General features: G+C 39.0%; 1 protein-coding gene across 3 annotated transcripts in view; it reads right to left on the bottom strand.

Moving 5' to 3' along the window:
• AIG1 (androgen induced 1) overlaps window positions 1-25,272 on the bottom strand; it is a 254,629-nt gene that overhangs the window by 187,013 nt on the left and 42,344 nt on the right. For all 3 annotated transcript variants that reach the window (XM_073894023.1, XM_073894022.1, XM_025866167.2), the window contains exon 2: window positions 18,485-18,640. In XM_073894023.1, coding sequence (XP_073750124.1) covers window positions 18,485-18,640 — 156 coding nt within the window. The remainder of the gene's footprint in view (window positions 1-18,484; window positions 18,641-25,272) is intronic.

The raw sequence follows: 25,272 nt of genomic DNA, 5'->3' as shown, positions 1-25,272 counted from the left end.
ATTAGATCACACTATAGCTAGTCTTCCTCAATTTTTTAACTTAAAAATGTTTTGCGGTGATATCCCATTTTTCTTAAGCACTTCAAAGTACCACACTGCGTGATTATGTGCTATAATTTACTTAAGCACTCACTAATAGATACGTATCTTCATTCTGATTGTTGCAGTTTCCAGTAATGCTGCAATGGTATGTTATGTGTATGTTTTTATGCACCCATGTGAATACCCCAGAGGAATAAATTACTAGAAGTGAAGCTCCTGGATCCGAGGTCACCATTGCCTTTTGAGCTGACTTTCACCAAGGCTCCTCTGTCATTCCCTGCTCCCAGTGCCTACTGCCTTTACACCAGTTCCGGCTGTCCCTGTTCTGGACTCTTGCGGTAGCCCCTTGGCTAGAGCTACCGGCATCAGTTTTCCTTTAAATTCTATCCATGCTTTATCTTGGCCTTGGAGTTATCTTATTAAAAACGTTTAAGAACTTCTCAGTTTAAAACTTCCAATGACTCCCCCTTGCTTCCAGAATAAAACCAAAACTCCCGTTGTGATCTGGTCCCAAATTCTCTTTCCAGTCCCCTTCCAGCTTCTTCCAGGAACCCAATCAACAGACTATGTATAGTTTCCCAAACTCACACACACTTCCAAGTATCCATGCCTCTGGGCTTTGCTGTAACTGCAGCTTGAGATTCGTTACATTTTTTTTCTTCAAAATCCAACCTCTATCAAGTGTTATTTTCATGGCGCAGATGTCCCCACCACCTAAAAATCCCCTACAATCTCTCATTGAAAGTGAGAAAAAAGGGCACATATTGAATGGAACACTTGGTGTTATATGCAAACAATGAATCATGGAACACTACATCAAAAACTGATGATGTACTGTATGGTGGCTAACATAATAAAATAAAATTAAAAAATAAAGGAATTACTTCTTTCCCTGACCCACCTCAGGCCTCTGCTTACAACACTAGCCCATTCAAGTAACTCTTACACCTTCTTTAACTTGCTGGCCCCTCTAAGCTGCTGGAAGCCTCCATTGGTCCTCCAGGCCCCTCATCTGTTGCTCTGTTTGCCTGGAATGCCTCCCCGCAGCCCCGCCAGCTCATCATCACGGAAGAGAAGGGGTCTGAAATAGCATAACCTCCAAGAAGCCTCCCCTGAGTTGCCCCTTTTCCTTGCCTGAGCTCTAGTAGCATGTTATATTTTTCCTTCACAATGCTGAGCAAAATCATGACGGAATCAGTGACAGTGTCAGTGCTGGTTTCTCCTCCCATTGGGATGTGAACTCTGGCAGAGTAAGGACCAGTCGATTTCCTCTCGGTTGCATTGTCACGTCTCCCTTGGTGCTTTGTATGTTTATTTCTTGGCTCTTTGTTTTGAAATAATCTAAGACTCACAAGAAGTTGAAAAATAATACAAAGAATTCCTGTGTCTCCTTCACCCAGCTTCTCCTAAGGATAACATCTTACACAAGCCGGGTACAATTTCAAACCAGAAAACTGACATAACACTATAACTAAATGACAGACCTATTCAGATTTTACCAGTTTTTACAGACACTCATTTTCTGAGGGGGCATATTATACTATGAAATTTTACCACATGTACACATTTGTGTAACCTTTACCACAATCAGGATTCCTAAGAGTTCCATCACCACCGAGAAAGTCCCTAATGCTACCTCCTTAGGGTCACACCCTTGCCCAATCTGAGCCCCTGCCAACTATGGATGTGTCCTCCATCACTATATTTTAACATTTTGAGAATATTATATAAATGTAATCTTTTCCAGTGCTTTATGAAAGCTAGTTTACACCTATTTAGTCTCTACTCTCTATAGATCAGGGGCTTCACAGGCAAAATGTTATTTAAGAGTTACAACTACCCTGAGGTAGCTACTATTATTCTTCTGGTTTTATAAATGAAGAAATTAGCTTTAAAGAATTTTAGTAACTTTCCCAGGGTCAAAAGTGGTTAAGCGATAATGTGAGGCCAGACAATGAAACCCCAGAGCCAATGCCTTTAACCTCTCTTAATACTTCTTGTACATAATAGTACATACTTTTGAAGCAATTAATAATTGAATGAATGATTAAATGCCAAAGACTACTTCATTTCTAAATCCTCTAAGAAGGCCTGCTAGAACAGGAATTCAATGAATGTTTGGTGAGTAAAATGTTTGGTTAATCATTCTAGAAAACCCAGAAGAAAAAGAAAGATGGTGACACCTGGAGAAAAATCACCAGGCTGTTCTTCTGGATCAACCATGACATCCAAAGCCATAAGACAGGAGCACAGAATGCAGAACCAGTCAGGAGACTCATTCTTGTCTTTGCTGGGAATATGAATAAATGCATGAGTGGTATCTCAAGCATCTCGATAAAGATTATTTGACCAGGTTCATCCTCCCTCTGGCAAATAAATATTCACTGGATAGAGAAATAGAATATTTGCTGGTCCTAACTGATATTTGGGTCCTGTCTTGCACCTTGGAGTCATGCTCCCTTCCTTACTCAAATTTTACTTAATAAGCTGCTATCTGATTCTCATGTCATCTCTGGGATGCAAGTCTTTCCCCAGAATACCAGCTTATGGGCCTAGGTGCTCATGACCTAAGTCCTCAGATGCTTTGCCCAGGGTCAGGCCGGGTATCACCCCTGGACCTACAGGATGAAATCACACCAATCAGGCCACATTTCTCTGGCTCTGGCTCTTTTCAGAGTCTCAGGCATCCCCGCTTAGCCTGTTTCAACACTGACTGACACACAGAAATGATAGCTTTTATGTTCGCTTTTATTACCCATCAAGTGGATCCAAAGTTGCCTGAGGGCGGCTTCTAGTGGTAGCAGCCTTCTTTTGAAGGTTTATTACTCTACACTGAGAGTGTCCTGGAGGTTGTGGGCCTGGTTAGTAAGATGGTATGTACCGTGAGAAGGTAGGGAGTGGAGAAGATGAGCCCCCAAGGGTGGAAACTCTGTCTATTCTACTTTCTGGTTATCCATCAAGCTACAGAAAGAAATAGGGGAAAGGAAATACTAAGGTCTGACTGATATGATAAGCGTGAATCAGGAGTAGTTGTGACTCAGTTGGAAAACTACAAAGATTACAGCCAATTGCACAGATGGAATGAAAAGGGCGATCAGACACTCCAGAAAAATGCACAGTAATATAGCTACAGCTCCTAAACACAATGGAAACAGTGAATGTTCTTTAATTCCACAATGGGCTGGGTTAACCCTGATATATTTGGCACAACCATTTCCTGAAAAGGGACTTCAAGGTAAGAAAACTTCTATTATGGAGACACTGATACAAAGGAGATTCAGCAGGAGCCATAGGTGAACCCATTCTCTAGATAAGATGCGGTAAAAAGGGAATCAGAACTTACTCATATACCCAGCAATATGGTGGAATAAATGCTCCAAACTTACTCTCCCAATGAAAACCACCACCACCAAAAAAAAGCTTAATTAAATATTTAGGTAACCACGTATTAATTTCTCTTTTATCCTTTCAGTGTTTGTTTTTGCAAAAAGAAGGAAAAAGGCACACACCCACACATATAAATGCCTATATGTTCATATCTGTGTGTCTCCCCTCCTTAAATATACATATCATACTATATAACCTTGATTTTGTTGTTTCATAACATATTCAGGATACATGAAGCATCTTTTAAAAATTAACTGCTATGTGACAAAAAGTAGTGAAACTGTAGATGTCAAAACAAAGTGAGGGAGAATCCCAGGAGATCAGCAAGCACCAGAGGCCAGCTTTTGTCCAGAAGTATCTGTCAACCACAGTGACCCTAACCTTATCTTTGGATGTTCTGTGGGATTCAGGAGATAGGAGATAAAGACTGCCCAAGGTGGCGAGCCCCACTGAGGCCCCCACCTAAAGCTAGTACCCCAGAGGGTTACATCTTCAGTGCAAGGGTGATCCTCAACCTGGCAGAGAAGAGGGCACTAAGGAAAACATGGCTGCTGGAACCTGAGCTCTGTACTGAGAAGAAAGAGAAAGAAAAATTACCCTGAAAATTCATAACCATAAGATAACCATCAGAACCTTAACATAGCAATCCTGTGGGTTTGTGGCCTGATAGGAGCTTTCAGGAAGATGTAGTGATCTGAAATGTGTGTTCTTTTTAAGCTCAAGTTAAGAATATAAAAATTTGCCACCATTTAAACCAAAAAGCAATTCAAAAAATTTCAGAGTATCGGTAGCTTACTGATCATAGCCTCCGGCCAAAGTGCAATTGAGTTTGAAATCAATAATAAAAACATAAAAATCCCTGTACATTTGGAAATCTAAAAACATGCTTTAAAAACTTGGGGATCGAACACAAAATCATAATGGACTCTAGAAAATATTTAGAAATAAAACAGTAATAAAAATGGTAGATACAATTCTTGTGGGATGTAGTTAAAGTGTTAATTGAGGGGAATTTTATAGGCTCCTATACCTACAGTAGAAAAGAATGTGTAAAAATTAATGAGTGGGGTATACATCTTCAGAAGACAGCAAAGAATAGCCAAATGATTAATGAAACAGAAAAGAAGCAAACAGGAAAGAATCAATGAAACACCTCTATAGGTACAGGAAAAAAATCTGATAAAATGTAGCAATCATTCTTGATAAGAATTCTCAGCAAACAAGGACTAAAAGTCCCCTGCTGGGGAGTATGGCACCCCAGACCATGCTCAGATTCGCAGGGGCAGAGGTGACAGACATGTCTTGGTACATTTGTATTTCATTGCAGCATACCGTTTAGGAAACTTTTTTTCCTGGAGAATCTCTTACATATGTGGAGCAGGAGAAGGAATGTACAAGAATGTTCAAAGCAGCCAAAAATTTGGAAACAAGCCTACTATTCATCAATAATAACATAGATTTCTCTGATGAAAATTCTAAAGACGGGTCAGATCTTTCAAGAAATCAGAATTTTTTCCTCTTTCGTGCACATTTCAACCCTCTAGTTTAATCAGTTGCTGATTTGCACCAGAAAATAAACATATATCCACCTCCTCCAAAATTTCCAGGTGAGCTAAGTTGGAAATTGTGGGTGAGGAGGTGGTAGCAGACCCACTTCTAACTTATGACATAAACCCCACCAATGGTATACTGTTTTCCCTTGAAGCCTTTTACCAGTATTTGAACCTTTCCCTCTAACTTCTACTGCCTTCATGAACCATAAGAACTCCTTCTGGGATTCTGAATGGCATGACCGTACATACCTTGGAATTTCAAGAACTTGTACACTGTAACCTTTTGAATGAGTGTTTGCAACGGGGCAGTGTAAATACTTTGCTAAAAGATGCTCTCATCTCTCAGGACATTCTCTGTGATGTGAGGCCACTTTGGGGGCAAATGGAAGGAAACTGACACTCTTTGACTACTTGTCATCCTCCTGGATCCTGTTCCAGATACTCTGTGTCTTTCATTGTCCTTCACTATAACCCAAGTGAGTTAGGTTTCATTGAGCCCACTCATTACATTAGAAAGTGGTGGATCCAGAATTAAAACCCACATCTTTCTCCAAGGCTCATGTTCTTTTGACTACATCTGGTCACCTTATGCCTCACACAGGTGACATCACACCATAAGGTGGATCATTTTTGCATTCCAATAACTAACCCTCCTTTTATGGGTTCAAAGTTTTAAATTGATCCATTTTAAATTGAATTCCACTCCAAAACAAATAGAGCAAGGCTTCTTTCACTCTCTGTCAAGTGAGAACAAATAAAATAATTAAACATATCCATAAACCTCACAGAAGACTATTTTTATTATGTTAGAGAACCACTGCCAACCAAATAGCATTGATAGAAATCTCTTTTTCAAAAAACTATTTAGGCCTTTTGTCACATAAAATCACTGAATAATCAAACTCTTGCTCTCTGTCTCTCTTTCTCTTTTTAATAAAAGGGGACTGTAGTCTATTATTAGATAGAATTGCATTAAAATGAATATCCACAAGGCAACCACAAGTACATAGGAGAGACATCCAGCTAACTACAACTTGAATTTAAAGTTACCACCTGAGAATAAAATTAAGAAAAATCTAATCTAATCTAATCTAATAAAAGTTAATTAAGTAATTAGAGCATCCTTTTGTAAAAGCATCCTGTTAGGTGGCTATGGATCAATGACTGCCTATATTCAGTGCCTTGGGTATAATATCACAATGGCCTGACCAAAATACTATTATAATAGTGGAATTTGAAGGCTGATTAGATGAATTACAGGCTTCCCAAAAAGGATATGTTAACAGGGAAAAGTATCTTCATCGTGGGCAGGCTTATGGATATAACAGGGCAAGAATGGGTCTCCAGCTTTGCATAGAGGACAGGCACCCCAGACTACCCTAGGTAGCTTCCGATCTACCTAGCGAGTCAGTCCCTATGGAGCAGACTAGTAATCTGACCACCTGCCACTAATATCATCCATTTACTGCCCCTTGCCTTGCGTTTGAGTTCACCCAGAAGTCTTCTGGCTATTCTTTGTCTTTAAATTGTTCTGTTCTAGAGAGAGTTTATGCAGATTCTAGTCTGCCTGATTTTTTTTGTCATTACAAATTATTCAGTTATCTTTCTGACCTAAACTTTAGTCTGTAGTCATTTAGTTAGCATGAGTTCATTGGCTGAGAGAAGGATCACCTTAGAAAAGATTGAGAAAATTGAGCGTCTAGGTCTTTGGTCCTGGACTACAGTAACATTTAAATACTGTCCCAGCACACTAGGACACCCTCAAATGGCCACTTCACTCCCTCTGAATTGTTATGGAGATAGGAGAGGAAAAAGGCTAAGGTTTTCTTTGTTTTGTTTAGTTTAGATTATATGCATAAACAAACTAGGAAAACATGTAGAAATTTCTGTGTGTAGTTTGCCATGGGGAAAGAACTTTTGGAAAGGTTGGTGCTTTTGTTTTTGAGCATTGTATCAATTGCATACCAATGTTATTTCTTCCTCTAGGAACAATTAACCTTTAAATTTAGAGCATAAACATCTGCCAATGACAATATATTTGCAAATGAGAATACATGTGAGATTTTCTTATTATAAAAGAAATAAATGCTCATTCTGGAAATTCGTGTGGACTTTTGTTTTTGCCCTTAAATTATTCTATGATGATCTCTGCTGTATAAACAAAAGTGGAAGGAGTCAACAAACAAATGGTCATCTCTGGAACCCAAAAGGCCCAAAGATGCATCTATGCACCCTGAGCGTCTGCATTCTGTCTGCCCAACAGCATTTCAAGAGTTGTGTTCTGGCATTTGATCTAACTGAATTCTTTGTCATCTGCTTAGGCCCCTCTCGAATTGCTGATCAATTCTGGATTTTTTTTTCATAGTTGAAGATGCCTCTTGTCAATTAAGAGCTTGGAGGTTAGACTAATTACTTTGAAGGTCAGCACTTCAGGAAGGTGCCAAAATTAAGGAGAAAATCTATTCCCTGTGGATGATTCTTTTGCCCTAGAACTTCCTTTCTTTCTCCTTCCTTACTACCCTTTTTGCTTGAGACTCTTCAGGCCTAGAGCATGGATCAAACATGACTGACCAGGTCCAATACGGCAGACATTATTCTCCAGGTAGGACCGAGCAAAGCAAGAACAGACTGCTGTGGCCTGTTGTGGCAACAGCTTGTCCACCTTCACTCAGAGCGCCAGTCCTCGTGCTGGGATCACAGTCTCAGGGATGAGTAAGCTTCCTCTTGCCAATTGCCTCTTGTTTTTATAAGATCCCCTCTGAGAGTAAGTGAAATTATGTGAGAGCATTTAACATAGTGACTGGTGCATAGCACTCAATAAATTTGCCAGAAGGTCTATTGGAGATTTCTCCCCATTTTCCTGGCTTGCTTGACTTTGCAAGATAAAATGCATAAGAAAGTTCTTCTGTGTATCCTGCAACATTAATAGAGAAGACACTCATACAAATAGACAAGATTATTTACAGGCAGCCTCTGCTGAACGAGGCTGAGGCCCAGGAAACTAGTTCACTTCGATGAACTGATCTGATTTAGACCAACTCAAATCCTTGGTGAAAATAGGTGGAAGTATAAATTATAAATTTAAAAAGAAAAGCAGATTTGACTGAAAAGCTTCTCCTGATAAAGCAGAACAAACTCGCTTTCAGGAATTCTCAGTAAAATATTTGCTGGGTAGGCACAGTTCATTTGTTAGGATACCCATATGGAATGTACTGGATCATTTCTTGCCAAAAATATTCTTTTGCAATCTTGTAGCCATGAACTGTGTCTTCTTGCAAGCCCCGAGATGAATTGCAGATGACACTGGATACATTTAGTAACCATTTTTAAAAACATAGCTAATTCTATCAATAAAACCTGATTTTCACATACTAAAAACAAGCACATTGGGTAAATGTGGGAGCTTAAATCTGTACTCAATGGTTGAAACAAGAAGACAGGCAGGAAGATGTTCTTTTTTTTTGCCAAAACTTGTACTTTGCAAACTGGCCTGTAAAACTGTATAAAACCACGGGCTCCATGGTGTGAAATAATGTATCAAATGGAAACAGTAATAAGCACATATGAACAGCTTTTGTTAAATAGCCTCAAGGTAAAGGATAAACAGTGGCTTCTGATCCAGATTCTGCATAACTCCCTTTCTTATTCTGATGCATTCTCCTAAATTAGAAATTGTGGTCAGCTTAGAACTTCTGTACATAGCTAAAAATATCTATCAGACGAATGATGAAAAGCGAAGTTATGTCTGGTTTGTTAAAAAGTAGAGTACCTGCTAACAGCAAGCACCTCATTGGTCAGGGTCTGGGTTAAGTCCTGGCTGCACCACGGACCTCAGGCATGTGACCTGTAAAGTGGGAGTAAAGTTCTGTAAAACTGTACAATAGAAGCATCTTCTGTGAAGTGAGAATGACGGGAATTCCTAGCGTTTGGGGCTTTGAAGGTTGAATACGCAATTAAAGTAAAGTCCTTAGCACAGTATCTGTCCCCCAGTAGCACGGAGCAGAAGTTAGCGCTCATTATTAGATTTTCCAGCCTCTTGAGCTGTTTGTGGGTTTTGCCTCTATGGGAAGGGAGACGGTGAGAGAAGTCTCAGAAAGTGCAAATGGAACTGTTCTTCCACTAGCTGGAAACAAAAAAGAAAGGCAGTCTCAAATGCCCCATGGGTATGTGGTGTCTTCTATAAAACTCTAAGGTAATTGCAGCGGGAAGGAGGCGCAAGTAGCACTTCTGAATATTCAGACAAAAATGTTACTGTGTTAGTGAATCTAGGGGCTGTTTTTCTTTGTTGACTCAAGGCTAATTTTGACAGCATCTCTGGGCATGTGCGTGCTTATATTATTTTCTGGGCATGAGAGTGCTGAGGCTTCTTCCTCTTTCGTTATTTGTGCTTGTATGAAGGCAGTCGTTCTAATTTTGTAGTAGATTTTTAAGGTGAGGAAAGGGGAGGGGCCCTCCGTAAGGTCAAGCGGTGAGGTGATCCAAAAGGGCACAGAAAACTCATCTCCGTTCACACCGTCCAACATGGGCACACCACCACTTATGCTCATAATTTTCTTGTTTCCCTTTCTTTCCCAGTTTCCCCTTGGCAAACAATGAACAAAGTGGTAGAGCACCCAAAAGCAGATTGGGACAGAAGAGCTCCTTCTGGTTCCTTCTGGGACACGCTCCCTTCATTTTTGCCCTGTCCACCAAACCTCAGCAGCGCAGCCCAACACCCAGTGTGTTTGTTCCTTTGTGTGAAAGGAACACAGACGTAACCTACAGGATAAAGGGACATTCTGGAGACGGAAACCTCTTGGCAGGTGCTCTTCAGAGGAGTTTAGGAGAAGTGAGCGGGGCTCCACACATGCTCTCCCCTAACTGTTCCCCAGCTTCTCATCTTCCCACCTTCCTACCTGTTCCCCAACACATCCTCCAAAGTCAGAATTATACCTCAACTTCCATTCCTAAGAGAGCTATAAAAAGGCACGATGAAGGAAAGTCCTATCCAGGATTTGCTATTTGCAGTAAGATAAGCAAATCATTAGCATGGTCATCCCACAGGCACAACTAAAAGTTAATAAAATTTGTGTAGGTGGAGAGTCCACTGGCTCCTTCCTTGGGGGAAAATGTTCCTTCTGATATCAGCTGATGTGACACAGCACATTTTGATCCAGCTAAAACAGGTAAGAGTTACCTCAAAACGCCCACAGGAACTATAGTAATTTCAGGGCACCCACACAGCAAATCACTGTTTCTTCTACAAAGAAGGAGATGGGGTTGGGGTAGAGTGAAGAGGGGAAGAGGTGAGAGAGAAAGAGCGAGCAAGCGAGAAGGGGGAAGAAAGATACCTATGCAGAGAAGGAAGAAGAAAAATAGTGTGTTCCTTTCCTCTTTTCCTTTTTAATCAACAACTAATATTGCATCTTGTTCCTGGTTTCCCAAACAAGGGCATACAAAGATCCGGATTTGGGGGGGTCTTAATTTTTGAGAACAAGAATCATGTGTCTACTTTATAATCTGCATCACATTATTAATGTTACTGAAGATCAATTCTACCATTTCTCAATCACGTGCTTCAAATATGTATCAAACTTACAGATACAAATATGGAAAAAAGATTATCTCCTGAGACACTTTTGTGGCCCTTTGGCCCAGAGAGAGTGGGAACCCTGTGAAATGACAAACAGTGTGTGGCCAATCTCTACAACTTCTAGGGGCTATTCAAGGAAGATTTTACTCATCAAACCTGCTTGTCTGCATATCTGAGTTGCTGGTCTATGGCATGGCCAGCTCTCACAAATTTCCTCTGGGGTTTCAGAAACTGAACAGAAACTGTTTAGTCAATCGTATAACATATTGGACTTTCTTTGAGAAGAACTTCTTCAAATATCAGATTTTGATAGTTCTTTATAAGAATATGAATGAGAATGTACACAAAATGGTGCTGGCAGAGAATAAATGGAAAAAAATATACCTTTCTTGGCTCAGAGAGAAAATGTCCATGATGAATCTCATCAGTCCTACTGTATCTATTTTTCATAAAAACATAAACAACAAATTACTTAAAATCCTATTGGTGTTTACTCAGTTTACATTTAATAGTAATTCTCAATATTTGTTACTTATCACAGTTCTTAAAACTCCTGATTTTGTTTGGGCAGCAATGTGCCCAACCCCTAAGGATAAATCATAATTTGTTGAAGCCCTCATGGTAAGCTCATTTCCTTCTTCCACTTGCTTTCCCAGCCTCCCGTGCAGCTGGTTCTAGCCACGTGACTCTTCTAACCAACAAAACCAAGGCGAAATCTGCTGACGGGGCTTATAGGAAATATTCATTATCCTGATGAAGAGACAAACACATGAGGAGAGCTCCCCAAAGAGATTCTTCCTCTTCCTGCCTTGAACATGGTTGCAAAGGGGATGATGTTTGGGACCTTACCAACCTTCTCAAGACTGTAGGTAGCAAGTCCAAGGACAAAAAGCCAACACTCCAGAGATAAAAAAGTAGACAATAAAAAATGCCTAAGTCTCAAATGATAATACAGAGCAACACCATCCTGAAGCTACCTGCTTACAGGCTTCTTGTTTTGTGAGATATTAAATATCTTTATTGCTTAAGCCACAGTTGGATATCCATCCAATATTCACTCAATAAATACTGAATTATTTAGGCATTGCTCCTGAGGCTTGGGTTGCAGCAGTAAATCAAACACACAACCTCTCTGGCTTCACAGGGTGCATACCAAGCCAGAGGAGACATATGCTACAGAAATAAAAGAATAAACATAGAACGTGCCAGGTAGTGGTAATCATTATGGAGAATATAAAGCAAGGTAAGGAGATTGAGAATAATGGAAAGCTAATTTATATTGATTATTCATGGAAGCTCTTCTAAGAAGTAATCATTTGAACAGAGACTTGAATGAATTAAAAGAGTGAGCCAGGTGGATAGCTGTGGGGGTTCTGTTACTTGCAGCTGAAAGCATCATTAACTTAAACATCCAATAAGTTTGTAGTCATTCGTCAAAACAGAGCTCCGACATCATCATTTCTGGGAAGTCTTCCAGGACCTCGCACTCACTAAAATCAATCCCCTCCTCTTCTAGGATAATTCTTCACCTTAGACCTATATGCACTGTTATTTACACCATGCCTTCTTCTACTTTACTTGTTGATAGCGCTTATAAAGTCACTTTCTCTAGACATTGAGACTCCTGAAGGACAAGATCAATCCTTAGTCACTGCTATCTTGGCTCTTAGCACTCAGTACTACTTCCCTAGTGAGCTCCATGTACCCACAAATAATTATTGACTAGAACTTCTGTCCTTTGAATGTTCTGGATATAAATGTGTGGTTTCCCTTGTAGTGTGATTAAAAGTGGGCACCTACAGAAAATGTTGTTAAAGTGTGATTATTTTTTGTGTTGAAGAAATTTGTCTTGCAAGCATTGAACTAGCTGACTGCTTCAAGTCTCCATGAAGGTGTACAGATTAAATAGGTCACTTAGGCAGAAAATCTTTGGTTTCTATTTAGGAGACAAATACATATATAAGATGGTTGAGAAGCAACCTGGTTCCCTATCAGGTACATCTGTCTAATCACATTATGTCCTTGGTCTTTGGAAAAAGCTATCCAAAAAATGATGTAAGACCACTCACCTAGATTGGATAATTACAATCTCCTCAGTATTTCTCCTGGTAGGAGAGGAAAACATTCATTTTGCTTACTGATCTTGAAGGAATGCTCATCTGTGGACCTTCCCTCTTAGGCAACCCAACTCACACTTACTTCAGTGCAGGAAGAAAGCATATGATTGATTTAACCCAAAATGAACTGGGTTTTACCATAAAATATGACCTAACAAATATTACATTTTTATCTTCAAAGGTGAAGAGAAAGGAAAAGGGCATTTGAAGAAACTTAAAACATCAATGAAGGCATAAAAAAAACAGAAAAGAGTTTGGTTTTAGGTACCTGTGTGAAAATTTAATAAAGAGAAGATCAGCGGATATTAAGTGTATTTTTATATTAAATCCAGAGTTTGTAGAATAAAGTGAATAATATGCTTTTTAAAAATTTCCCCTTCATACACTCTCAAACAGAATAAAATTCCCTTCCTTTATATGTTATATTAACAGATAATAATATTAGTAATTAATATTAATTAATGTTTGCTTTACATTTAAGCTAATCTCTTACTTAAAAATCAGAAAGGAAGATGTTTTTTAGATTGTAGGGATATGATGATCTGAATTTGTACGCTTCACAACATTTTTCTGAATAACGGATTAGAGTTAGCTGGTATGTCAATAAATGAAGACTTACGAATCACTTTTTGAAAATACTTGCTAGATCCTTTTTCTTTAAGTTTGCATTTGAGATTTCAAATTACATTTTCCATATTTCCTAAGGAAACAGGTATCATAAGTTCCCATCACAAGCAAAAACAAGCTTTCAAGGAATCTAGACTAGGTTGGTACATACAAAGTCTTCACCACGTCTTTACAAGATCACACTTATAACACCAGAGACAGTTCCTGAACAAATAACTCTGAGACTAAACTCAGATATAAAAGCCCAAATTCCAGAAAAGCTTATCTTGGCACATGCTGGTTTGCTTGGGATACCCTGGATGCCCATCAGTGGTTAAACAATCCAAATCTCAAGGTCCTTCTCAGACCCACTCCCCCTCTCCACCAAGAGGGACATCTCATCTTCATCCATCAGTCAAGGTTAGTTTAGCAACAGCCCAGCTTCTGGTCTAGAACAACTCAAGTGACACCAGGGACAAAGATGTACGGGGGAGGTGGTGAGATTTGATGACATGTCTCGCGCAAGCTGAGAATCTGCAAATGAACGGGATACATACACTTGAATTAATGGAGAAAGTATGAGAGCTCTTTGTTATTAAAGGGGCTGCTTTGGATAGCAGTTGGAGACCTATTTAGAATTTCTGAGAGAAGCACTTTCATACTCATCGTTCTCATTTTTTTTTGTTACTCTTCCTCTTTTTCCTTCTCTTTTTGTTTGTTTGCTTGGTTGGTTGCAAGTCTTAGCCGATTCTCTTAACTAGAAGGGTATCTGCTAACACAAAAGTCAGCAAACTCACAGGAGACAAAAGACATTCTTGGTTTGATTGCTCCTCATAAACGTCAGTGCTTCCAGACCACATAATGTCATAGAGTTATTTGTAATGCTTCTTTAAAAGGGTGACAGGGTTCAGAAATAAACTGCACATGGTAAGAAGAGCCTCCCATGGGTTATCCCTGCAAAATAAGTTGCAAGGCTTTGGGAGTAGTGGTGGTTTCCGGCCATTAGCGTTACTAACAAAGGCCAGCTTTGCATTTATGGAAATCTACACAAATCAGGATGATACATGCTATGTTCACTCAAGCAACCATGCCTGATTTCTTCAAGGTTATGCTCAAACAAAACTTTACTCCAATTATCTTTGATTGGAATGCTTCATTATTTTTATATATTCTAGAGATAGAGTCCATGAAGTAGATGCATTAGGTCCGTGGGTTACAAAAATCATATTTAGTGCTTCATGCCCACAGAAAGCAATTACTGTCAACTCTCAATTAACCTCTTTATCAGAGGAAGCATTAGTGGAGACAATACAAATCCTAGATAACCTACCCATGTCTTTCTTGCTGCCACAGTTGCAGCTGAGGGGAGAGAGAGAGAGAGAGAGAGAGAGAGAGATAATGGGTGTGCCAGGCAAAGCTTGGGGCTCAGAGGTCTCTTCAGGAAAATTTGAGCAGAGGTGCTACTCTGCCCCCTTATTATGCCCCTTGCCTTTCTGCCCTGCACTGGGAAGAAAAATAACATTACTTTCCCAGCAAATTTCGGGCTGACAAACAAAAGGTGAGGTGCAGAGGAAGACAGGAGAAAGTGGGGTGAGGGGGAGGTAAGCTGCGAGGCCGGCAATCACTGGCAGTCAGAGCACGGAGGCCTCTGGGGACCACAGGCAGGTTCTAAGTGGGTGCTGTGCACCTTGCTTCTTAGGAAGCTCCAGCCATGCCCAAGGCTCTCGGGGCACAGGGCGAGTGCTCGGGTGTATTGCCCTTTCAGATTTTGACTTTGTCAACCAACATGGTAAAAGGACTTTAATTACAAATGTCATAATTAATCGTTTGCACACATGATAAGCATTCTTGCACCACAGATGCCTACAAGTATAAGGACATGCCCATCAATCAGGTCCTAGGCATTGATGTTACTCCCATCCTTCAGACGAAATGTCCCAGGCCGAAACCACAGGAATAGTAAAGATGACACCTCTTCACGGGATTCCAAGCACACTGAAATTCCAGACCCTGGTGAGCAACTGGGGGTCCGGGGGAGACACAGGAGGGGCAGGGGAAAACCTCAGAAGTCACAGCAAAGACAAGGGCACACCGGAAAGGAAAGATAAGAAATTAACTTGGGGAAAGAAAGGCGAAAAATCATAAAATTATGTTTTAATAAAGAAACAATTTGTGTTAAAATGTTTATAAAGAGACATATTTGTGCCCTTTGTAAATATGACTTTGCTATAAAATGAATGGAGTCTGGCTGAAAAGAAGCCATTTATCAGTTTTTTGCCTCAGAATGAATTTCTGTGTATTAGCTTGAGAAACTGGGGAAATAGATGCAAAAAGTCAAATGACAGTAAGAAACAGTGGAAAACATAAGATTTCTGGGGAATATTGTCCAGATTCTTCCTAATACCAAAGAGAAATAGAGACAGAGAGACACAGAGAGAGAGAGAGAGAGAGCAATGTAACAGAGGGACTTCAAAAAGTACGACCCAGCAATTGCACTACTGGGTGTTTACCCCAAAGATACAAATGTAGGGATCCGAAGGGGCACCTGCACCCCAGTGTTCATAGCAGCAATGTCCACAATAGCCAAACTGTGGAAAGAGCCCAGATGTCCATCGACAGATGGATGGATAAAGATGTGGTATAAATATACAACGCAATATTACTCAGCCATCAGAAAGGATGAAATCTTACCATTTCCATCGACGTGGATGGAACTGGAGAGTATTACGCTGAGTGAAATAAGTCAGTCAGAGAAGGACAATTATCATGTGGTTTCACTCACATGTGGAATATAAGAAACAGTGCAGAGGATCATAAGGGAAGGGAGGGAAAACTAAATGGGAAGTCATCAGAGAGGGAGACAAACCATGAGAGACTCTTGATTCTGGAAAACAAACTGAGGGCTGCTCAAGGGGAGGTGGGTAGGGGGGACGGGGTAACTGGGTAATGGGCATTAGGGAGGGCACACGATGAGATGAGCACTGGGTGTTATACACAACGGATGAATTATTGAACTCTACATCTGAAACTAATGATGTAATGTATGTTGGCTACCCGAATTTTAAATGAAAAAAAAAAGTTGGTTTTTAAAAGGCAAGTGGTTGTAAAAGGGAAAGTGACTCATAACAACAGGGAAGATTATGAAAAATGTAAATATTAACTATAAAATATCAGTGGGTAAGCCAAAAATAAGAGTTAAAGAAATAAGTGAAGCTGCTCATCTGATTGATTCATTATTTTTTAAATTCTTCTGCGAAGCTCATCAGGTAGGGGAGGTGCATACATATGCAATGAAATGTGATGTGACTTCTGGGTTAAAAAGGAGGGGTGAAATTAAAGGTATAATTACTTCTTGTCCCTTTTTCAAAACACAGAGAAAACAACAAAAATAGTGAAACAGAGGAAAGTATCAAATGTCATCAAACAAGCAAACAAAAATTCCCCCATCCTTTTTACAAGCCATGAGGCATACAAGGACCAAATTCAGGAAGGACACTGAAAGCTGACAAATATCTCAAGTCTCAAGCAGGTGCAAAAAGTTTCTGGCCAAAGTAATGTCAAAAGTGTCTAAAGGGCGTATGCAATGTGTCTTTGATGAGAGTGGTAAGAGGCACAGTTTAAGCCCTAGAGACACAGTCTGATACGGCATAACAGAGGGAGAGGCAGAGCTAAGCGAAAATGTGTTAATATTGTATTCCTATTTACTTTTGTATTGTGTTACTGTATTCCTTCTAGCCAAGGAAGATTTCCAGAGGCAATGACATGCCTATAGAAATTCCAAGGGAATAAGCCAATAAAAAGAAACAAAAAACACATAGACTTGGATTTTCTAGATAATTCTTTCATGCACAGAGTATAAATCTTTATACTTTGTGCCAATGGAAATTTTCTCTTAGATGATTATTCTGATAGAAAGTATTTGAATTTTAGATGTCAAGTCCAAAGAAGGAAATACTAAATAATATGGAAAGCATCTAACTGTGTCAGGTTAAGCAACGGAATTTGAGAGATATGCTAGCTGGTTTCGATCTGAGCACCCATTTAGGTTTTCAAAGGAAAAAAACGAGGGAATGAGCAGAGGAGCATGACCAGATTATCAGAATCTCCTTGTGTTGTTTTCAAGAGCTAAGGACTACTTCAATCAAGAAAATACAATTCGGTGCATAGAAAAAGCAATCCAGTGGTGGTCTGGGTGCTCACTAATTGATCTTAGAACAAGCATCGTCTGCCAGCTATAGACCTGGAAGGATTTAAAAAAATCCTTCTGACTCTGCCTACCGTGGACCTCGGGCTTGATACACATGCTAGACCAGACCACCTGGGTTTCCGTTTTTCCTGTGTGTTGGCTGGCAAAGGAAAGTTCTGATTTGAATTAGGCAACACGCTCTTCCTTGTCTTCACAATTTGAGATTTACAGGAGTTCTCTCCCTCTTTTCCTGGTGATCCACAGGTGAAATCTATAGAATCTCATGGGGCCCTGGACCTTTAAAGAAACATGGTTTATGGACGGACAATGGATGATTAACAGACTTGTGAAGGAAGTCAAGCAATGGAGGGAATCTAACAGAAAATAATGAAAATCAATGAAGCCAGAACAGACCCAAACATGAAGCTGCATTTACTTAAGTGGTATTAGCCAATGGCATAGTCGGGTGAGCGAAGACGTATAAGCTAATACTGACTTCCTCTCTCAAGTTCAAAAAATACTAGAATGGTCATAGACCCAAGGACCATACATTTCGAGTTTAGGCTGCTAAAGAAACTGCTGTGGGTTGAACTGTGTCTCCCTAAAATTCATAGGCTGAAGTCCTACCCCCCGCCTAGTACCTAGGAATGTGGCTGTATTTGGAGGTAGGGCCTTTAGAGAAGCAGGTAAGGCTAAATGAGGTCATTGAGGGGCCCTAATCTGATATGACTGATGTCCTGATAGGAAGAGGAGAATACGACATGGACACACATATTAGGAGAGCATGTGAGGACACAGGGAGAGGCCACTTACAAGCCCAGGACAGAGGCCTCACAAGAAATCAACCTTGCGGATGCCTTGATCTCAAACTTCTAGTCTCCAGAACTGTGAGAAAATAAATGTCTGGTTTAGGCCCCCAAGTCTGTGGTGCTTTGTGACTGTAACCCTTCTTTTTCTCTTCGAAGTCTGAAATAAGACCCAAGTTTCTTTTGTGATTAGATGCATTCTAAATCATACTCACAACCCCAACAGGAAAGGCCAGGACAGCTAACATCCAGTCCCGGAGTGAGATGAGCTTCTTGAGCTGCCTTTCTTGTTCTTGGTTCCCACTTCCTCTAGTCAGGAGACTGGAAAGATCAGTCAGCACGCAAATACCAAAAAAGACAGCCTGGATGACCTGGAGGGAGACAACAGCTGGCGTTAGTCAGGAAGATCTAAAGAGGCCACAGCCGTAGGACAGCGAGTGAGCAACAACTTTGCAACATGACATAGGATAAGAGAAGATCAGAAGCATATTTAAAAAGTTGGCCCTACAAATAAAAAGAGAGTAAGATATTTACAAATTGCTATCATAGGTGAGAAAATTCGTTCTAAAAACACTGCTTCCATTTTTGCTCACCTCAGGACCAAATACAAAGTAAGCATGCACATACGTGTCTAAATAGGCCCAATAGAAAGCAGTATCAAATACCCTAATGACATGGCCATTATTTTGAAAATATCATATCTGTAATCTAGTTATATTGACTAGTGGGGTTTAACAAACATCGAAGAAGTGCAAAGAAAAGAATCAAGGTAGCCTGAAATAATAAAGGAGACATTTTGTCTGATGTGAAGAACTCTTCCTATGATTTAATCTCCTAGATTCAGAAATTTTCTCGCCAAAGGTAGTAGAAAGCTTCTAGTCCTTGAGTCACAGAGAAATCTACTGAATGCAACAATCAAAACTGGTACAGAGCGATTTTCTGTTGTCAAACCTAAACGATATGACATCCTCCTCAGGTTTTCTGTTATTATGAAATAAAGTCTTCCCAAAATAATATAAAGAGATAACCCACACCATATTCCCAAAAAAGCTTTCAGTTGTACATTCCCAAATCAATTACAAATTAAATTACTTACATCAGCTACGTGTAACTTGGACTATCACGGGGGAGGACACTGAAACACTACAGTTGAGTAATCTGTGAAATTCCTAAAGTGGGGGCAAAGGTATTGATGATCCAGAGTTGTGAGGAGAGGCAGGAAGCATACTGTCATATAGCTTAGCAAATGATAATTCAAATTATGGAAAGGGCAGAAAGCATATTCCCTGTGCTCAAAGTGATATCCATTTAGCACCAAGAATAGATTCAGGGTAATTTTTCTGGTTTCTTCTACCAGAAATTATTTACTGATGGTATATTTATAAAAGATACAATTTTACTCATTACCTCTTTAGAAAACAAAAAAAAGTTTTGTGTAAATGTCCATGTTGGCAGTGGAAAGAACCTGTGATTGAACCTGTGATTGAGTGGATGAGTTCCTCACTGAGGCACAGAACAAAGGGAAGAAGGACCCTCAAAACTTTGTGGTTCCATCCTTTAGCATAGCACTGGCACACTCAGATTGCCCATCATTCTGTTCAAATTCTTATCTAAGCCATTTTGAAAATTCTGAATAATGGAGATGCCATTGCTGGCCTTAGTCAAACAAACAAATCCTGAAGATTTTTTTTTACATATAATACAATCACTGTGGTCTTCCAAGCTCACCAAATCCTGCCATGATTAGCCAGTCTTATCTAGAATGATGTTCTATTCCTTCTTATAACTTAGCCTGTCTTTTAGCTTCAGTGACTTGAGGTTTATTGTTATTCTTTCTACAACCAGAAAAACCAGAGTGGGAGAAGCTGAGTCTGCCATAACTGAGCATGGTCCAACTGAAGGGTTGGCAAGAATCATGTTGTGATGACCAGAATTAATTTCAATGACTCAGGGAATAATTTCACACTTAGGAAAACTTTCCATACCATATCTTATCACTTTAGATGTTTGATCTTTATGTCAACCCTAAGGGGTTTTTGAGAAATTGGAAGTAACCAGGCTGGGGAATAATAATCTCCATGCCAATTTGGCCAGTGAACATATTAAAAGGTGTCCTACATGATCAATTACCAGGGAAATGCAAATGTAGATGACAATGAGATAGCATTTCTCACCCATATAATTATCTATAATTTAACTCTGACAATACCACTGGTTATAAGGATGTAGAACAACTGGAAACCCTACGGTGGGAATGCAAATTGGGACAACCCCTTTGAAGAATACTTGGCAATATATAGTGACTTAAAGATGCATATACTCTATTATCTAGTGACTTCATTACAGAGGTTATTCCCTTGCTGAAACTCTCATACATGTGTTCTTGTCACATGCACACAAAAGTTAATTTCTGCATTCATTGCTTCAAAAAATCAGCCTATATGTCTCAATTATTGACTGGATAAATAAACAGTGCTATACAGTGGAACTCTAAGTACATATCAATTTTTCATTCTCACAGCAAAACATTACACAAAAAAAGGAACCCTCCAAAATGCTACATTTTGACAGCATTAAAATAAGTTTCAAAAAAATGTAAAGATTATTTTAAGGATGCATGTATATAAAGTAAAATATGAAGAAATGCATGGAATTAATAGCACGAAATTCAGGTACCTCTACAAAGAGATAAGACTTGTGGCGCCTGGGTGGCTCAGTCATTTAAGCGTTAGCCTTCCGAGCTAGTAGGGATCCCAGGGTCCTGGGATCAAGCCCTGCCCACTTGTCTGCTCTGCCTGTTTCTCTCTCTCCCTATGCCCACCCCTGCTTGTGTGCTCACCCTCTCTCTCTCTCATGAATAAATATTTTTTTAAAAAAGAAGGATAAGACTGGAGGAAGGACACAAAGGCCTCAACTGTTATCAATAATATTTTATTTCTTAAATTGATAATTTAGGTGTATAGAAGTTTATTGTATTATTTTCTATGTACTTCCTTATTATGAAATATTTCCAAATAACTTAAAAATAAAAGGTAAAAAGAGTGGTTTTCATATTTGGGGGACGTAGTTGGCTAGTCTCTTTCAGTTGTTTTCCTTCTAACTCAGTTTCCTCAGATTTAGTGAGCTCCAAATTAAGTGAATTTTAAAATTTCATGATCAAGTAACTACTACCAGAGTTGCCTTCCCACTATAAACAACTAGAAATTTGGACTAAATATATAAGTCAGCTTTTTCATATATTGAACTTTTTCCTCTGCAATCAGCCAAGTAAATCTCTTTTTTTAATTAAATGGCTCACCTCATGAAGTCAGGCCCACCTTGAATAATTCTCCTTTTGCCACATAACGTAATGTAATTACAGAGTGGCTGTATTCACAGGATCTACCAAAATCCCATGGGAGGAGATTATACAATGATGAATATCACCTAAAGTCATTTTATTATTCTACATACCACAAGCTGTGGATTAAACAATTTTCAGAGCTCATTCAGAATAGAGAGTTATTCAAGTTCTGACCAGAGAGGCCTTAATGACTACAACAAGCATTCAGTAGAGACCTAAGAAGTATATCACCTAAATAGTGATGCTAAAGTAGCCTTCAAATAAAGGCTACTTTACATCCACCCCAACAATACTTAACAACAAGCAAAAAAAGAAAAACCTCAAGCCAATCTACAAGTAACTTAAATACTTGCAAAAACGAAATTCTACAATTTTTAAAGGAATATACCAAAATCCAAACATTCAACAATATCTAACATTATAATATTCAACATCTAATAAAAAATTACTAGGCTTTCCAAGAAGTAAAAAAATCTTTAACCAAGAGGAAACCAATTAAATAAAAACAAATTCAAAATGACAGAAATATAAATCACTAAATTAAAGTAAGTTCAAGAAATTAAATGAAAATAATGAGTGAAAATAAAAAAGACATTAAAAAGAACCAAACTGGGGGCACCTGGGTGGCTCAGTTGGTTATGCAGCTGTCTTCAGATCAGGTCATGATCTTGGGGTCCTGGGATTGAGCTTACATTGGGCTCTCTGCTCAGTGGGGAGTCTGCTTCGCCCTCTCCCTCTGCCCCTCCCCCCTCACTTGAGCTCTCTCTCTCTCTCTCAAATAAATAAAATCTTCAAAAAATAAAATAATAATAATAAAAAAAGAACCAAACCAAACATTTAAAAATTAAAGGCACTGCCTGAAACTTAAAAGTCACTGGGTAGAAATAATATCAAATTAGACATTGCAGAAGAAAAATTTAAAAATTGAATATATAGCAATATAAATTATCCAAAATGAATCAGAGAAAGAAAAAGATTTTAAAAATCAACATAATCTCAAGGAACTGTGAGAAAATGTCAAGCAGACTAACCTATGTGTATTGGAGCCCTAAAGAAGCAAAGAGGGAGGCAGGTAGAAAAAGTTATTAGAAGAAATAATGGCTGAAGTTATTCCAAAACTTCATTGAAACTATAAACCTACAGATCCAAGAAATGAAACAAATGGAGTATACATAAAGAAAACCACATCAAGGCATAATACGATCAAACGCTGAAAATCTGTAACTCTTAAAGGCCACTGGAGCGGGGGGCACTTGGGTTGCTCAGTCAGTTGAGGGTCCGACTCTTGATTTTGGCTCAGGTCATGATCACAGGGTCCTGGGATCCAGCCCCACATCAGGCTTTGCACTCAGCAGGGAGTCAGCCTGAGGATTCTCTCCCTTCCCCCACTCATGCACGCATGTGCTCTCTCTCTAAAATAAATAAATAAATCGTATCTTAAAAAAAGCCACTGGAGGAAAAAGATATATCATATTCAGAAAAATAAAGAAATGTCACAGACTTCTCAAGTAAAACAACACAAGCCAGAAATCAATGAAATGATACCTTAAAGCCCTATAAGGGGGAAAATTTCTCAAAGGTGAAAGACTTTTTCAGACTAACAGAAGCTGAAAGAATTTATTGTCAATAGACTTTCACACAAGAAATGTCAAAGGAATGGAAAACGCAATACCAGGTAACAACTTCAAATCTATACAGAGCAATGATAATTGCTAAAAATAGTAAATATGTGGATAAAATATAAAAGATTTAATTTTTAATTTATTTTATTTTTGAAAAGATAGTTGACTAGTTAATGCAAAAACATGAGAACATATTGTGAGGATTTAAACATATTTAGAAATAAAATTATGACAACAGCACAAAGGGAAAGAGAGAAGAAATGGAAGGCATAGGTTAAGTTTTTAATTTTACATAAGGCGGCATAATATTATTTGGCAGCAGAGAGTGATAAGTTAAGGTGTGTACCATAAACCCTAGAGGAACCACTAAGAGGCTAAAATGGAGATCTTCAGCTAATGCATCAGTTGTATGTGCTGCATAACAAATTACCACAAATTTAACAGTTTAAAACACCACCAATTTATTTGTTCACAGTTGTAGGTCAGAAGTCCAAACAGGTTAGCCTGGCTTCTATGCCATCAAAATCAAAGTATTGGTCAAGCAGAGTTCTTATCTGGATGTTCAAGGAAAGGAGCGTCCAAGCTCACTCTAGCTGTTGGTAGAATCCAGTCCCTTTTGACCATACTTCCTTTTTATGTGTTGGCCAGTCATTCTTAGCTCTTTGGATCTGCTCTCCAACCCTTGTACCAGCTCCCACCCCCCAATCCTCAAATCCAGCAACAGATACCAGATTCTTCTTGTGCTTCAGATCTCTCTGACTTTCCCTTCTGCCATCAGTTTGAAAAAGCTTTCTGCCTTTAAGGGCTCATGTGATAAGATCAAGCCCACAAGGATAATGTCCTCTTCTTAAGGTCAACTGTGCCATACATCATAATTCAGTCAGAGAAGTTATATCTCATTAATTCACAGGTTCTCAGGGTTAGAGTAGGGCATCTTTGGGAACCAATTTAGAAATTCTGTCTATCACAACTAATAAGCCAATACTGTAAATAAAATGGAATACCAACAGTACTTTAGGGTAATCCAAAAGAAGTCAGGAGTTGGGAAAAAGGAACAAAGACTAGACAAGACAGAAAAAAAAGTAAGATCTCATTATTAACCCAATAATGCCTATAATTACATGAAATACAAATGGTTTAAACTCTCCCATTAATATCAGAGATTGACAGACTGCATTTAAAACACAAACAAAAAGCACTTTAAGTCAATAGATATGGATTTGTTAAAAGTAAATGGATGTAAACACCAATCTTAAGAAAGCTGGAATAGCTATATTAATATCAAAAAGTAGGTTTCAAGATAAAGGACGTTACCAAAAATAAAGAGAAACATTTCATAATGATAAAAAGGTAATTCCTTAAGAAAGCATAATGATCTTAAAAAGCAAAAATTGATTTAATATGGGGCTAAATTACTCAGTAAATGTCTAATAATAATTTAATAATAAATAATTCATTGATTCTTGGGAAACAGGTGCTTTTATGAAGATTTAAAAGAAAAGGAGAGGAGAAACCTTAAAATGCAGGGGGAAAAAAGGAAGGTGAGAAACAATCGAAAAGAGAGAAACAAAAGTAATTCTGCAAATATAAATGTAGTTGTCTAAATAAGAGCTTGCCAAACTTGTAAGATCAATTGTATTATGAAGTCTTAAGCCCTTCTACAGTTGATCCATCTTCTTACCCAGTGGTGTCATCTGACACAGCAGTCCCCTCACCATTACCTGGTAGCTAGCCTGTCCCTGTCTGTAGACCTCTTCACTGGCTCTCCGTGGCTTGTGACCCCAGTATGGCTCCCCAAACTCATCTGAACTGCTATGGAAGACTTCTGCAATGAGCATGTGGAGGTCAGGGAAAGGAAGTACCACAAAATGATTTTCTCCTCATTTCCAACCATCAGGAGACTGAGAGGAAATTGTTAGGTTTTGTTAGTTTTTGTTTGTATTTTTTTTTTAACTCACAATGGCTAATTTTCAAAAGATAATCCCTAAAAATTATAGAACAGTCCACCATTCCCTAGGGAGAAGCATGGACTGACTTT

Source organism: Callorhinus ursinus, unplaced genomic scaffold (assembly GCF_003265705.2).
Source record: "Callorhinus ursinus isolate GAN/ISIS: 27379988/994484 unplaced genomic scaffold, GSC_fseal_2.0 scaffold6, whole genome shotgun sequence".
Classification (NCBI taxonomy): Eukaryota; Metazoa; Chordata; class Mammalia; order Carnivora; family Otariidae; genus Callorhinus; species Callorhinus ursinus.
The sequence above is the reverse complement of the archived record's forward strand: the minus strand, read 5'-3'. Positions and strand labels throughout refer to the sequence as shown.